At 45.2% G+C, this 16,160-nt stretch overlaps 1 protein-coding gene across 5 annotated transcripts in view; it reads left to right on the forward strand.

Annotated features, from left to right (window-relative positions):
• The first annotated feature begins 1,060 nt into the window (after positions 1-1,060).
• Positions 1,061-16,160, forward strand: part of SH2D4A (SH2 domain containing 4A) — a 62,192-nt gene continuing 47,092 nt past the window's right edge. The window contains exons 1-2 of one of the 5 annotated variants that reach the window (XM_045458443.1): positions 1,061-1,499; positions 6,765-7,148. In XM_045458443.1, the coding sequence (XP_045314399.1) occupies positions 6,968-7,148 (181 nt within the window). In that variant the 5' untranslated portion in view covers positions 1,061-1,499; positions 6,765-6,967. Of the gene's footprint in view, positions 1,500-1,719; positions 1,741-1,886; positions 2,101-2,121; positions 2,310-6,764; positions 7,149-16,160 lie in introns of those variants that run through there. The other 4 variants (XM_045458413.1, XM_045458433.1, XM_045458430.1 and 1 more) reach the window with 4 other exon arrangements.

Consider the following 16,160-nt stretch of genomic DNA (forward strand, 5'->3'; position numbering starts at 1 on the left):
ATCTCATTTAGCCCTCTCAACAACTTCATGAGGTAGTAGGCATTGTTATCATCCAGAGGGGAAAACTGAAGTACAGAGAGGTTAATAATGAAGTGGGAGCACTGTTACAAAGACTTGTCAGGACATGAAAAGAATTTGCGTGTGGGGGAAGGTAATTGGCTGCTACCAGTGTTCTATGGAAATTTTGCTGGCTGATGAACCACCCTTTATAGTTCTTCAACTGCTCAATCCATGAAGTGTTAGGATTCATTTTCAACTGGACACAGCAGCTACCCAGGGGCAAATGACAATCCAGCGAAATGCACCCACGGGCCATTCATTTAATAAGCAGTGGGAACCAAACCTAAACCGGAAATTCTCCCCTGTTCAGATCCCTAGAATGGTTCCTAAATAGCTAGGTCTCAAGGACTACCTCTGCCCCAAGGCTCTTTCTAACTTGTAGGCTGGAGAGGTTACGAATAAGAAAGGTTCAGTTTTGAAGGAAGCAATTAGACCTCTGAATTTATCAGGTAGGCTATGGAGAGGACTACTGAATGCTCAGTTTATCACATTTCTCCCCAACATGTGCAATCTGGAGTTCCCCAAAGCAGGCTGTTCTTCTGCCCACATTCTGAATGTTCCCCCACAATGATAAACGCCCTCCAACGTTTGTACTCTGCTTCTGCCCAGCTTTCCTGTACTCGGCTCCTCCCTTCATGCACCACCCCAACCTGTTCTTGCTGCAATTCACAAGTTTCCTTTACCTTCTTTCCTATTCTACAGATTTCTTTCATTTTTTAACTCCGTCTCTGTTTTCAGTCTCCATCTTTCTAGCCTTTGGCCTCCTCCATCCTGTCCCACAAAGCCACACCTGAATTGACAAAGTCCTGAACTCTGATAAATTACTTAGTATCAACAAAAGAAAAAAAAAAAAAAAGTAAGCTCCAGAGACTCTTGAGCAAAACCCGAGAGGTGATTGGCCTTTCCTGCCAGGACTCAAGTGTAACTGAGAAGTGTCTGCCCGCCTCCGCAGGCTCCACCTTGAAGGAAACCTTGAGCTCTGGAGTGGAGAAAGGGCCTGGCCGGCTGATATTAATAAGTTCTACCGGTCCTGAGATGGCGCGACAGGCCTTCACAGACCGCAGGTGGAGGGCGGTGGCCTTGCCGCCCCGGGCCCCCGGCAGCTCGGGGCAGTGTGTGGTCAGGAGAGAGGGGCCCGGGATGCAGCAGGCCACACGGCCTCGCCGACGTCTGGCCCTGGAGAGTCTCCAGGTGCTAGGGTGGGGCCTTGAGCGCCCAGTCAGTCACTCCGGCATGTGGGTCGCGGGTGGGGCGGCGCGGGCGGGCCGGGGCTGAGGGACGCTGTTTGCCAACATCTCGGCCAGAGTGTTTGTCCAGCCAGCCTGTGCCGTTCTCAAGCACCGCTGCCTTGCCCTCCCTTCCCCGACAGCTTCTGGCGGCCCAACTGGACGTGGCGTTGCTCGGGTCAATCTGCTAGAGGAGCGCAGAGCCCTGCACAGGTAAGTGCCTGGGGTGGGGAAGGGAGGCCAGGAGGGGGAGGCCGAGAAGACTGTACGTGTTGTGGGGCCGGGGGACTCGAGGAGGAGCGTGGAAGGCGCAGGGATGAGGCGGGCTGGGGGAGGCCCGGGGCGACGCCTGGGCCCGGGCCTGCACTCGCCCCTCCCCGGGCCCTCCTCCGCCATTGCCGGGCGGGCGGCGGGTGTCCGGTGTCGGGTGTCCGGTGTCTGGAGCTGCGGGCGGGTGAGAGGCCGGGGCTTGTGGCCGTGGTACGGGGAGCCCCGAGGGAGAAGGCTTCAGCGCACTCGGGAGGTCTGGGGGCAGTTCCGGGGCTCAGGGCGGGCCTCCGGGTCCCTGAGGGGTGTGTGCACGCGCGTCACTGAGCCGGGGCGGGCCCGAGGTGGACGCGTGGGAGGGTCGGGATAGTTTGGAGCTTCTGGACTGTAGCAGAGCGGCCCCGGCGCCACGCGTGTCTCCCCGTCTGTCCCGTCCTCGGCGGCTCCTGCGCGCCTGCGCCCACCCTCCCGCCGGGCCGCGACGGGCGCCCCCGCCTGTGGCCCCGCAGCGACTGCACCCGCGGACGAGCGCTCGCGCACACGTGGGGTAGGGCCGTGCGGACCTCCCTCGCCCCAGACCTTATGGGAGAGTCCCGGGAACCGGTTTCCCAGCGCGCCGGCACCCAGGGCTGCCCTCCCTGTAGGGTTCGGGCGCCGCGGGCGGGGCCGGCTTCAGGGCCGAGCGTCGCCGCCCGCTGCTGGAGGCAGACCCCGACCGTGGCCCCAGCCAACCCGGAGATGACCTTCTTCAGCCAAGTGGACACTCCTGCCCACTCCTGTTCTCGGGGTTCGCGCGGGCGCCTGGAGGGGTGGGCGCCTGGAGGGGTGGGCGTGGAGTCACTGGGAGAAGTCACTGTTTGTAGGTTTTCTCAGGTTGTCTCAGAGCTTCCCAAGGGTCGCAGGGAAGAAGGAAGCATGGCACCCCTCTCTAAGCTTAGTGTTCCTCACCTCCTGAAAGGTTTTTGTTTTTAATTTTTTTTAATATTTCTTTTTGAGAGAGAAAGAGAAAGAGTGTGAGCGGGGGAGGGGCAGAGTGAGAGGGAGACCCAGAATCTGAAACAGGCTCCAGGCTCTGAGCTGTCAGCACAGATCTGGATGTGGGGCTCGAACTCACAAACCGTGAGATCATGATCTGAGCCCAAAGTAGCCGCTTAACCGACTCAGCCACCCAGGCGCCCCTTGTTTTTGTTTTTAAAGTAAGCTCCACCCACCCACCCCTCACCAAAGTGGGGCCTCACCGAGGTGGGGCTGGGACTCAGGACGGGGAGATCAAAGGTCTCCACTAAGCCAGCCAGAGTCCCCTATAAAGGACTTTTGATCGCCTGCTTAATAGAGACGACTTGGAGCTCTTAAAAAGTGAATAAATAAGTGGAAAGCATTTGTGGACATAGATTTGACACATGAATGGAATTTTCTAGATAAATCTGTATGTACAGTGATTTCAAATTCTGAAGCAAGGTATATATGTACAAAACTTAGCAAATTGCTGTCACCTCTGGTAATTCATTTTATCCTCAAAAATTGCCCTTTTGTAGATAAACTTTATAAGGTAAAGTTGAATAAGATAACTGAAAGTCTGAAAACAGCTGGCTGTTTTAGAAGAATTAGAATTCAAACTATATTCTTAGCATTAAAGTTTTACGGTCCATATTACATTACTGTTATGATTTAGGCTTTATCTCTGGTTTCCCCCGACCCAAGGTCTCAGAGTCATTAAAAACACAATTTTTATTTTGTTGAACAGGGCTGTGGAAGATGTGAGCATCAGGCCAAATCTGTGGTATCTTGGAAAATCCTATCACCCTTTAGAAATTTATTTTTGAAATAAATAGCAGATGTGGTGTTGTCATTTCTCTTTTTAAAGAAAAGTGCTATACAAGAGAAAACAGTTAGCTTAGCTTTTCTTTTCATTGGAGCTTGAATAGCTGGAAGTTTGCTGCACCCAGTTTGTTAGATGGGGAAAGTCATTTGAAGTTTGAATCAATGTCAGGGGTTGTCCTGTCAGGGAGTGAAAGTGGGAAAAACCCTGGTTAGTTAGTTTCCTCGTTTCTATTTCCTCTACCCTGTCTCTACTTGTCTTTGTAACGTCACCTAGACTATATGACATAGTCCTCAAATTACAAAGATATATAGTACAGGCCCTCATTTCATGGATGAGAAAACTGAGTAGCTGACATCTGCAAGTCACGCAGCTCTTGAAAAGCCCACACTGGAGTCCTTGCTGGATGTTCTGTAAGCACTCTGTGCAATGTGAATTTTCCATCTGAAAGCACAGGGGAGGAAGGAGTTAATCCACACTGGTGGGAATCAACAGCCTTAGAATGGCATGCATATTATTTCAGCTGCCTGACCTCAAGATAGCTGTTAGCTGGGTCCCGAAGTATTCTCTGAGGACACAGGGAAGCCAGTGTCTTTCCGTCAAGATCCAGTAGTTAACTTTAATGCTAAAAATCCACATTTGCCGGAAAAGGCAAAACAAACCAAAACTAAAACTGAAAGAGCTTGAGTATCTAATCACAGAGGTACAGTGGAACTTTTCATACCTGTGAGAGGCTGTACCATTTGTGCTACTCCTAGTGATTGTGAGAGGGGAAACTGAGAACACTAAGCACCTGGTGAATAAAGTAGGCAAACAACATCCACACTTGGGCCACTATGACAGTTCCCTGCTGCCCTTCTTTGGGGGTTGAGGGGGGGTGGGGGAGGTCTTTTCAATACCTGGCCTCCCCACAGCTTAGCTACAATTAGCTGGATGAGGCTTTTGCCCCTCAGAAGCAATGTGTCATGCACCTTCAAGTCAGCATTTATGTTGCTGCAAGGATTTGCTGGTCTTCATTCTGAAATTTCACATGTGGTACCATATCCTGATGATGTGCTGATTCTGGGGTTACCAAAAAACTCTACTGTGCTAGTGGAGCACAGTAGAGCTGACTTCGAGCCAGACTGCCCAGCTCTGCCACTTTCCATCTTCTTCATCTGTGAAATAGGGATAGGGAGGAACTGAACTCCAAGGGTAATTGTGAAAATTATGTAAGTTAATGTATGTAAGGTGCTTAAGGTGGTGGCTGGCATAGTGTGGGTAAGCTCTTATTATCAGGGGTACTCTGGGATGGGGAAAGAGGAACAATGTGAATTTGGCACTTTCAGGGTTTTGGTTTTTTGGCTTTACCCACATCATTACTGTTGCTAAGATTCACCCCATTCCAAATAGGAAACAGAACTGAAACCTCAGGCTTCACTGGGTTCCTCCTTTTCTACATGTTTTATTGCTGTGAAAGTCAGTCACTGGAATCGTGGAATGTGCCAACATAAGGATATTTACTGGAACATCAAGGAGTCATTCACTTTGGTTTTTTACCACTTCATCTCAGAGCACTGCAGTCAAGTGTGCTGAGAAACCAGATTTCTTCCTGTGGTTCCTAGGAAGACAGAGCTCAGCCTCTGGCAACCTCTCTTTTAGTGTGGATTTAGTTGGCTCGGCCCCTCAAGAAGCTGTTGGGACCCAAAAGTCAGAAAAGCATCACAGGACATCAGTTCTGTGGCTCTTCTGGCCTTTGAGGGTCATCTCAAAGCAAAATACAAAGGTAGGAAGGGAGCCTGGGAGGGACATGTCTGCCTGATTTAGAGTCAAACATTGCTTTTAATTCTTTTCAAAAATTTTCTCTTCATATTGTGTTCCATTTGAGTTCCAGTAGTTGAATGCTGCAGGAAGTTATAGGATGCAGTTAGCAAGAATAGTTAGAGGCTCAAAAAAGGTTCCTGCTGCACAATGAATAGGGATGAATTTAACTATGTGCTGTGTATGCAGACATTCAGGGGTACCCCGACTGTTGAGCACTCTTGTGTCAAAAGACTGGTGTAAATGAAAGAGCAGCTTTGCAAGGAAGAGGAAGATGAGGGGAAGCGGAAGCCAGGGAGCATTACAGTGTGGCTTTGTGAGTGTCAAGATGAAGGAACTAGGTAAGAGGAGCCATGGTATAAGTAAGTAAGGGATGGTTTAAGAGTGTTTGAACTTAGTTTGGAGAATCAAGGTATTTGAGAGGCATGGCTAGATGGTGAGATTATTGAGGCATTGTGAGCACCAAATTACTAGACAACTTTTTAAACATAGGTGATCCTGAAAAGTCTCAGTAAGTAAGCTTTTTTGTGTATGCTACTATATTGAAGATGAAGTAAAAAAAAATCATCTAGGATGCCTGGTTGTGTCAGTCTGTAGAGTGTGCAACTAACTTTTGATCTCGGGGTCATGAGTTTGAGCCCCACATTGGGTGTGGAGCTTACTTAAAATTTAAAAAAATAATAAAAAATCAACCAAACAGGAATGCATAAATTAGATGAAACCTCAGTGAAATTGCGCCCCCTCCCCCAATAGAAAGCCACTTGTGAGTGCACCAGTCCCTGGCTTCTTGTTAAAGGAGCCCTCTAATAAAGTCTTTTGTAAACAGGGATCCTTTGTAAGGAACCTAGTTATGTCTCTGTTCTCCCAGTTTTTCTGGTCTGTAAATTTAAATTTTATTAAATTAGATATATAGAACAGGTACACCTAAATAAAACCTGGTGACCTTCCAGAATGTACATGAATGTTTTCTCCTGTACATACAGAGTTTTTTATGGTTCCAGGAGGTTGTCTGGAAATTGCCTTGTCCTGTGAAGATGAAAGCACGTAATTTTGTTTATTTAGTGCTACTTTTAAGGGGAAATGGGAAAACTGCATTGTGGTCTAATTTATATTTCTTCTTTTTCCTTCCTTCAGCATGGCCCTGTTTTGGTTTGGTTTGGGGTGGGTAATTCTGTGAAATCTCAAAAACAGTATTTTCTTTTGAAATAAGTTGTTTGGAGAGAACCTTTTAATTTCTTCCTGTGCCTTTTTTTCTTTTATTCTTTTCTCAGCCATACAGTTGGTGGTTAGGCTCTGAGGTAATAATATGTTTGCTTCGTTGGTAGAAGGCCAAATCTCTGTTAATTTTTTTGTTTCCCTGAGATTGGCCTGTAAAAAGTTAGGGTTTGTTTTGTTTTTTTGATAAAGTATCTTTGGAAATTACGGGATAGAGGTTACACAAACTCTCGACAAAGCGTGCCTCAGCTTTTCTTCTCCTTGCGTCTGAAATGAAAGGCGATACTGTATTTCCTCCAAGCTTAATTCATAAGCCTGCCCCTGCCTGGCATCTACAATTTTAATACTGCCTGCTTTTTGCTTGTTGCTCTTTACAGGTTCACAAACAGAATTTTGGACAGGATATTTGGTGCCAGGAACCAAGAGCCAGTCTGCTGAATTATTGTCCCGGTCGTTAGGATTGCTGCGAGTCTCTTTGAAGGTCTGTGGGTGCACCCAGTTGCCAGCCCAGGGGAGGCACACCTGGAAGCCATTTCCAAGAACTTTTGCCACAGGTGTAAAAGACTCCAGACCTGCAAAGATGCTGAAACAGATACTATCAGAGATGTACATAGATCCTGATCTGCTGGCAGAGCTCAGCGAAGAGCAGAAACAGATCCTGTTCTTCAAGATGAGGGAGGAACAGATCCGCCGATGGAAAGAAAGAGAAGCAGCAATGGAAAAAAAGGAGTCCTTGCCAGTGAAATCCAGACCAAAGAAAGGTAAACTTAGCTATGTCTCTCCTGTGAATGTGTTACTATAGTGGCCCTCGGCTTGTTTTAACATTTCACACTAGTTAGAAGCAAGCCAGGTGCAAGTTCCAATTTGGTAGGTGGACCCTAAATGTTATTGAAAATGTTATGGAGATATTGCAGTTTATCAATTTGAAGTATATACTTACATGCACATACCTCCACACACATAGCAATTACCATGAACTTGTGTAGCTATAAGCAGATCTCTTACTTGAAACCAGACTGACCATAAGCTGAAGGAAAAAGTCACCTGTGCAGTTTTGGTTTGGGGGTATTAAGGAAGACTTCTCTCCCACCTAGTCACTAGTGCCTAGTATTCTACTGCCACACAAAGAGTCATTCTATTAGCATTTTTATAGCAATTATGTTTATATTTCTTATACTTTAAGAGATTTTTCTTTGAGTTATCTTTAAAAAACAAAACGTAAATACTGCTGTAGGGAAAAAGTCATACGACACATTTTCTTAAGTAATCTCTATGCGCAGCATGGGGCTCAAACTCATGACCCTGACATCAGGAGTCACATGCTGTGCCAACTGAGCCAGCGAGGTGCCCCCATACTGCATATTTTTTAATGAGAGTTAATTTTTCAGATGTACTTCTTCCTGACCCAAGGAGTCCCTGGTAGCTTGAGAGAGCCTTTTGAGACCATGGGGCAGGAATTCTTTGCACCTTAAGACTTAAAGCACATACACACACAGACATAGAAAAGCACACATTAACCACTTCTGTTCTTCCTCCTCCCCCGACACAAATTCTGTCATGGATGAATACCTAAGCTGTTTTGAAAAACAGTTTTCAAGGTCGCTTACAGAGGCATTCAAGGCCAATTTCTCCTCGTTTTTCATTAAGCCAGGAAAAATAAAATTTGATAAATTTTCAGGGTTTCAAAGATTGAGAAAATGAATCACACTTGGGAGTTGGTATATACAGACTCAAAATGAAGTCAGTTTAGTGACCTTACCTTACACTGCCTTTAATGAAAACCTTTCCAATTAAGCCTTTATTTTTTTTTAAAAATTTTTTAATGTTTTTATTTTTTGAGAGAGAAAGAGACAGACAGACAGGCAGAACATGAGTGGGGGAGCAGCAGAGAGAGAGGGAGACACAGAATCCGAAGCAGGCTCCAGGCTCAGCTGTCCGCACAGGGCCTGACACAGGGCTGGAACTCACGAACCATGAGATCATGATCTAAGCCGAAGTCAGGCGCTTAACCAACTGAGCTATCCAGGTGCCCCACAATTAAGCCTTTCTAATGACATCAAAGTAAATACGAGTATTTCATTTATTATCGTTGGTATCAATAACAGCTCTTTATTAAATATCTATTTTGTCAGACACTATGCAGAGCACTTTTCCTTGCATTATGCCTCATTTTCACTAAACTTTTGCAAAGTTAATATTAATTGTCTGTTTTATGGATGGAGAAACTTAGAATCAGAGATGTTAAGTAATATATGCAAAGTCATACCACCAGTAGGCACCCAGATTTATTAGATTTCACAGTGCTCTATACTACCCAAAATAGAATTTTTCCTTCAGTAAGTAACATGTCCTAATTGAAACATGACTTTCTTGTCTTTCTTAACTGGCTTATGCATCTCTCTGCATTCTTTAGCCAGAGTTTATCAGAGATAGCTGGACCTCTTTGGGCACCATGTATACTATGAACATAGCATATTGCTGTGGTGGGTGACCTTGGGACTAGTGAGTTCTTGCCCTAATGTCAGTGGCCCAGACTCTTTGTAAAACTTTGGGCATCTCCTGTTTGCTGAAATGGTCTCCTTGTGATGACTTAAGACAATAATTTCAGTTTCTTTGCTTAAATTCTTCTTTTGCAGAGTTTGAATCTACCTCTTAGAAAATTTATATTATCTTATTAAATGGTCATTTAAAAAGTATATTAATATACACAATGAATATTCTATCAGTATTTCATGTCAAAAGTTTATTACTCCCTTAAATTTAACACTTGGAAAAATACATTTTGCACTAAATTAGTTTTCTCTTCTAACTGCAGAAAAAGAAAAGCTTTCCCGACTTCCCCCTAAAAGACAGCACTTCTCTGTCTTTCATCTTGTTCTGTCTTTGAAGATAAAGCCACAGATAGTACAAAGCAGTGTCATTGATGGTCCTCTGCTGACCTGCCAAGCCCCTGGCCATTGTTAGCTGAAACCTCACTGTGCACTTCAACTCCTATCAGGCCTGTGCTCCCAGCCTCCCCATTCCTGCCCCCGCACAGTTTGTACTGCACTGACTTTACTGCTGTTTTTTCTTAGCAGTTCTTAGCCAGGCTGCAGCTTTGGAAAGTGTCCTTTTCTTGGCCCTTTAAATATATCTTATGCCCCTCCCCACCTCTTTCCTTTGCACCATTATAGTTCATCACTTGGCAGCTCTTTTGCTGTCATCTTGTCATTGTTTTCTCTTTACAGTCTACCGTGGTGAGTTTTCAAAGAGTATCACTGAAAGTTTACATATTGTGTATACCAGGAACCTTTTAGAAATCTTATGGCTTGGGGTGCCTGGGTGGCTCAGTTGGTTAAGCTTCCAGCTCTTGATTTCAGCTCACGTCATGATCTCATTGTTTCGTGGGTTCAAGCCCTGCATTGTTCAAGCCCTGCACTGTTAGTGCAGAGCCTGCTTGGGATTCTCTCTCTCCCCCTCTCTCTGTTCCTCCCCCACTCATACTGTCTCTCTCAAAAAAAGAAGAAGTCTTATGGCTAAAGTAGAGAGGGATGAAAAACAGAAATATGGATTTAACGTAGTAATAGATCAGAAAATCATTTCAAAATGTAATGGGAAAATGTGATTCTTAGGAAAAGAATTATGTATCTTCTCTGCCTGTTGGGGGCAAATAACTAGAGGTCTAAGGCTGTGTTGTCCAGTATGATAGCCACTAGGCACATGTGGCTGTTGAGCACATGAAATGAGATTAGTCTGGACTGAGATGTGTAAGAAATGTAAATTACCAGATTTCACAGACTTGATAGGAAGAAAGTAATGTAAAATACCACATTAAAAATTTTATATTCACTATATATTGACATGATAATATCTTGGATAACATGGGTAAAATAAAATACATTAAGATTAATTTCGTCTGTTTCTTTTGATCTTGTAATGGGGCTACTAGTAAATGTATGGCTACAGATGTAGCTCACATTTGGACAGCACTGCCCTAGACCATAAAAGTAGCACCACTGAGCTGATGGAGTATCAGACCCTGAGCTGGGTGCTTAAATATATTATCTTATTAAATGATCACAGCCAAGCCTGAAGCTGAATTACTGTTCACATTTTACAGGTGAAGAAAGTGAGACTGGGTTATTAACTAGCTTGCCCAGGACAACAGTGAGTTAAATGATAGACCTGGGCTTGACCTGAGTCTGACTCTCCCAAAGTGGGTGCTCCTAACAAATATGCCACATGTCGAGCTTACCTGGAGCTTAAGAAGTTACTTTTGTCTGTAGGTGCCTTGCACACTTCGAAAACATATGCTTGCATCAGGGCCCTGCCTTTGTTGTGTGTGATTTCTTTCTGGTAACACAGACACAAGAGGCCTTCACTCAGTAGAGGGTTGCCCAGCAGTTATCTCATTGGGTCTCCAAGCAGACAGAAGCCTAAGAGGTAGGCTGGGATCTGGTTGCTGTGTGTGGTACAGGAGGGGCTGTGTGTGCCCTTGAAACACACATGGATTCATGAGACTTTATTTGCTGCACTCTCATTGCTACCAGGGGAACAAATTCCCACATGCAAAGCCTTCCCTTTTCCAGGAATGACTGTAAACCACCTGTTTGTGCCACCTTCAGGGGCACTTCATCCCCTTCCTTCACTCTGGAACTCATTTGGTGACCTCCACTGATGGATTCAGTTCTGATCTCAGTTGATTCCTCAGCCTTACCTGACTCTTGAGTTGCCACTCTGAGTCTCTCACTTGATGTCATGGGTCTCTTGCCCTCTCCATAATGGCCTCTTTTTTGCCTCTGCCTGACCCCTGAATAGCTGTACTCCCCCGAGGGTACCCCACTCTGTACTGGTGGTTTTGTAACCTTGAGGTGGGGTTGGGAGGATCACAGACAGACAACATTTTGTGCGTAGTTTCACAATGCTCACTTACTCCCTAAATCTCATTCACAGTCTCAGGGTTCACAGATTCTAGGTTAAGGTCTCTGTATTATCTCCCTGGGGCACTGCCTCTACCTTTCATGGTTAAACATCATCTATATGCCAGGGACACTCAGACCTATACTGCCAAGCCAGGCCTCTCACCTGCTTCTGTCCCCCCTACTTTCCTGGGCATAGTTCAAGCACCATGCAGTTTCTCCAGCTTCTTTTCTGTCCTTTTGTCTCTAAAATAAACATAAAAATTTATTAAAGTTTTAAAGATGAACTTTAGTGTTAGTAATTATAGGATTATTAACCCAGTTTGACAAGTCTAGCATACAATGGGGAAAGCAATGGTCGTGAGCAATTTCAGGAAGTCCCTATAGGACTCTGCATGCACATGGGGCTAGATCTTGCTTTCTCCTGCCTTGTCCTGCTCTTCAGGGCCAGGAGGGAATGTGAAGGTGACCCCACACCCCAGCTTGACCATCAGAGCCCTGTCTACATTCATTGTCCTAGCATCCCTTTTGGTGGTTTTCTCTTTTGCTCTCAGAAGTGTTTCAGGTTGGGGGTGCCTGGGTGGCTCAGTTGGTTGAGTGTCTGACTCTTGATTTTGACTCAGGTCATGGTCCTAGGGTCATGGGATCGAGCCCCACATCGAACCCTGTGTCAAGCTCTGCACTGAACATGGACCCTGATTAAGATTCTCTTTCTCTCTTTTTCTCTTTCTCTTTCTCTCTCTCTCTCTCTCTCTCTCTCTCTCTCTCTCCCTCCCTCTTCCCGCCCTCTCCCTCTCCCCCCGTTCTGTCCCCCAACCCTCTCCCCACTCATGTGATCTCTCTCTCTCTCTCTCTCTCTCTCTCTCTAAAAAAAAGAAAAAAAAAGAAAAAGAAATGTTTCAGGTTTGGAGGGTGCATTATGAGGCCGCCTTAATCACAGGTTTTGCAACCTCACCAGCTGGTTTTGAATTCTGGTTCCAATTTCACTAGGTCTGTTACCTTGGGCAAGTTAAATACCCTCCATGACCCTAATTTCCTCATTGTAAAATGGGGTAATTAATAGCCTTGGGTGATACTCTAAATATTTAATGGCAGTCATGGCATGGGCATCAATTAGAAGGGACATGGCCATAGTACTCAAGTGCCCATTGGCTTGGCACTAGTCTTTTGGTACTGGATGTGGGAGTGGGCTGTCCTAGAGGAGAGGCCAGAGTGGTGGGAGATACTGAGAGGTTGGGAGTTTAGGGAAGTATGTCAATAGTTTAATAACCTCAGCCCTGATGATACTCCCATTGTGTTCAATATGTAAATTTGTTAGGAGGCCCTGATGTTGATGCTCTGGCTTCTATTCACTCAGTTTGGTCTTCTTTTTGTAGGGACAGGGTATATAATTCTTCTCTCTCCATCTCTCGCCCTCTCCTGTTACTATGGTTGACCTTCTGAGTTAGATCTAGTTGGGCTAGAAACCAGTTGCTGACCCTCTGAAGCATAGTCTTAGTTCAGGGAGAGCCCTGAGCATTGCATTGACCTGAACCTGAGATGATCCACACTGACACCTCCAGTCTCTCCCTCCTGCACTTCTGCTGGGCCCGCCACGTAGGGAGAAGTTAGACACAATGATGATGTGAGCAGTGTCACGCACTAATGTAGGCCTGGAATAAGCCTGGCCATTTCCTTGCCAAGGGCATGTGTCACTCCATTTTTACGTGCTATTTTACAACATTGCCTAGTTAGAGACTTTATATGGTGAATGAGGTATGGATGAGAGTCTCTGCACAACAGTTCATTGTGGTGCAGTCCTAAGCAGGACTAATCCACTGTTCTAGAAAAATTGGTTTTAGAAGTTCTTGAGAATCCCTAAGATAGCAGGCATGAAGAGCACTGCAGGGTACAAACATGATTCAAGGACTGGGAATAAACCTTATAATTAAAAGGAAGTGCTATGAAAAGGTCCCTTTCTCACTGTCCTCTGACAAAACAGTGCATATAATTTCAAGGTGAAGTAGACAGAAAGTCCAGAATGCATGGATAGCATTAAATTATAACAAGATGTAGGGCCTGCCTCATTAGGATCTCTTAAGTTTATACCTCTGTCTTAAGGAAGTCCACTGGGGACAGAAATGTGGGTCTGTGTGGATCAGTTTTCAGCTCCTAGCAGACAGGCGCTCTTCTCCTCTTCTTGTCAACATTTTTTTCTTTACCTGTTCTCTGCATGCTCCTCTAGCCCTCCTTCCCCTGGCCTGCTCCCTGGCATCCTTACTTTCTCCCTTCCCTACACCCTGAGTTTCTTCTATTGAAAGAAATCTTTCAACCATCCATGCTCCTAAGCTGCCCTTTCTGTCACAGTGCCTGGAACATAGCAGATGCTCAGGAAGTATTTGTTGAACAGAGAACTGAATCCTCTTTTACTTCCTCAGAGCACATAGTTACTGCCAGCCTCCACCTTTTCCCATCCTTTTTGTCCTGTTTTTGTAGCCTGTCCCCAGCCTGTCTCCCTAAAAATACACTCTGAGGTCAGACACTGCCTGAGACTGCGCTCCCTCCAGGGTCTCCATCCCCCTTTCTGTGTCTCCATGGCACAGAGCACTGGCTCCCTTTTCCTCTTTTGGCTGTATGGCCGTGCATTTCTCCCTAGGCTCCTTCTATATTATGTCATTATTTAGGAATCAGAAGTCCTTTTTTTTTTTTTTTTTCTCTTTTAATCAGAATGCTCTTTTTCTTCCCTTTTGTCTCCCAAATGGAGCACATGCTTTTCCAAGGTTCTCACTAGGCTTCAAGCCTTTTGCAGATTCTTCTATGCCAGTGGCTTCAGTGGGGTCAGCTATGAAGTAACTTTCAAATTCACACTATCAGTCTTGGTAGCATTTCTGAACTCCAGTGCCATAGTTCAGATATCTACTGATGCTCTCCATGTAGATTGTTAGTGAAGATAAAAATAATTTATTCTACATTTCCAAAATAGCTCATTACCTGACTCCTCAAACAAATTTATTTATTTATTTTTAAACAAATTTATTTTCTTGCTGTCACTGTTTCTGCTTATTACTCCCCTATACTCCCAGATAGTAAGTCTCAAAATGTTGGCGTCATCTTTGAGTCCTTCCTTTTCAGCCACCTGTAACTTACTGACCTTTCTCTCATTCAGGCCCTGAGTACCTGCCTCCTGGTACCTCATTGCTCCTCCATTCTGTCCCCACTAACCCACTGAACCACCCACCTCCACTACCCTGATCTACCCTACATGTTATCACACTTCCTAAGTCATTTCTCTGACCTTAGCACCACCTGCACAGAGAAAGTCATGGACTCTTTGTTGATCACTTAATCAAGAACATGGAACTAATATTTTTGAGCCTTTATCATGTGACAGGCCTGTGAGGTCTGACTTACTACCTCTGTTTTATCAGGGAGGGAACTTGGGCTCAGAGAGGTAGAATAACATATACATGGTCACATAAAGAGTTGGTAGAAACATTGGGACTTTACTACCACTTTCTGGCTTTATGCACTACAGGGCCTAAGTTTAAATCATTTAGCCAGGTGTCTGGGAGTCATGCCACGTGGCCCACTGGCCCCCTGCATGATCCTCAGCCCATGACCGGGTGATATCTAAAACTCTTTTGAGCTCTCACTGAGACACTGATTCCCGATAGCTCTTCAGATTTCCTTCTCTGATCTTCCATCGCACTATCTTTGTGGAGGTCACCAAACTTACACCCTACTCTCTAAGTTCCATGTTCATCCACCAAAACTCAATTCACAGAACTTCTTTTTACTTCTGTGTGCTTCCAAAGCAATTTCTCCATCCTGTGAATCCTCACTAGACTTAAAGTCTCTTGTGGTTATAATGTATGTTCCCCTGGTCCTTCAAACAGATCAGTTCCTCTTTTGAAGTATTTCCATAGCATCCTTTCACAACCCCTTCCCCAAGTTGTATTACTTTTATAATTAAATGTTCAACTTCTGTCTCCAACTAGAATCTAAGTTCCCTGAGGGCAGGGGTTGGTCTGTCTTGTTCATAAGTGTTTACACATATTTACCTAAGTGCCTGGCACATAGTAGATATGCAATTAAATGCATTAAATAAGTAACCTAATGCCTTGCTGTGTCTCTCAGACTTTAGGTGAATTGCAGGACAAATGGCCACATCTGTGTTTTCCCTGTGTCCCCTGCAGCATTTAGCTCATCTGCATTGCGCTCAGACTTAGAAACTCAATAAGTTTTTGTAAAATACACTAAACAGAGTCCTTAATAGTCTTCCTGCATCTTGGTATAAGACTGAGGGTATCAGGGGTGCCTGGGTGGATTATTCGGTTAAGTGCCCAACTTCAGCTCAGGTCACGATCTCACATTCATGAGTTCTCACAGTTCTTAAGTTTGAGCCCCACATGGGGTTCCCTGCTGTCAGCACAGAGCCTGCTTAGGATCCTCTGTCCACTTTTCTCTCTGCCCCTCTCCCGCTCACATGCGTGTGTTCTCTCTTTCTCTCTCAAAAATGAATAAACATTTATAAAAAACAAAAAAACAAAAAACTGAGGGTATCAGAGCTAACATTGGTTTTACTAGAATCTTCTCCATTCTCCCCTAAGGTTTTAGGGAGTCGTGGGGAAGCCCTTGAAGCCCCTCCAGTCTCTGCTCTCAGGCAACATTTAAGAGCTCCTGAGGGTGAAGAGGACTCAGAACAGATATTACTGTCAGTGCCATTCTGTCAAGAGCCCTCTTTTGGCATCTGGCTAAATCTGACAATTCTCTTTTCTCTTGCCTCCAAGCCGCAATCTCTTTACCGTCACCATGCTCTCGCCACTGCCTTGCTTCTAAAATTTCAGGGCTCTCACCCTCTCCTCTTCTCTCTGCCTTCTCTACTTATAGTTCTAA

This window comes from Leopardus geoffroyi, chromosome B1, assembly GCF_018350155.1.
Source record: "Leopardus geoffroyi isolate Oge1 chromosome B1, O.geoffroyi_Oge1_pat1.0, whole genome shotgun sequence".
In the NCBI taxonomy this organism is placed as follows: domain Eukaryota; kingdom Metazoa; phylum Chordata; class Mammalia; order Carnivora; family Felidae; genus Leopardus; species Leopardus geoffroyi.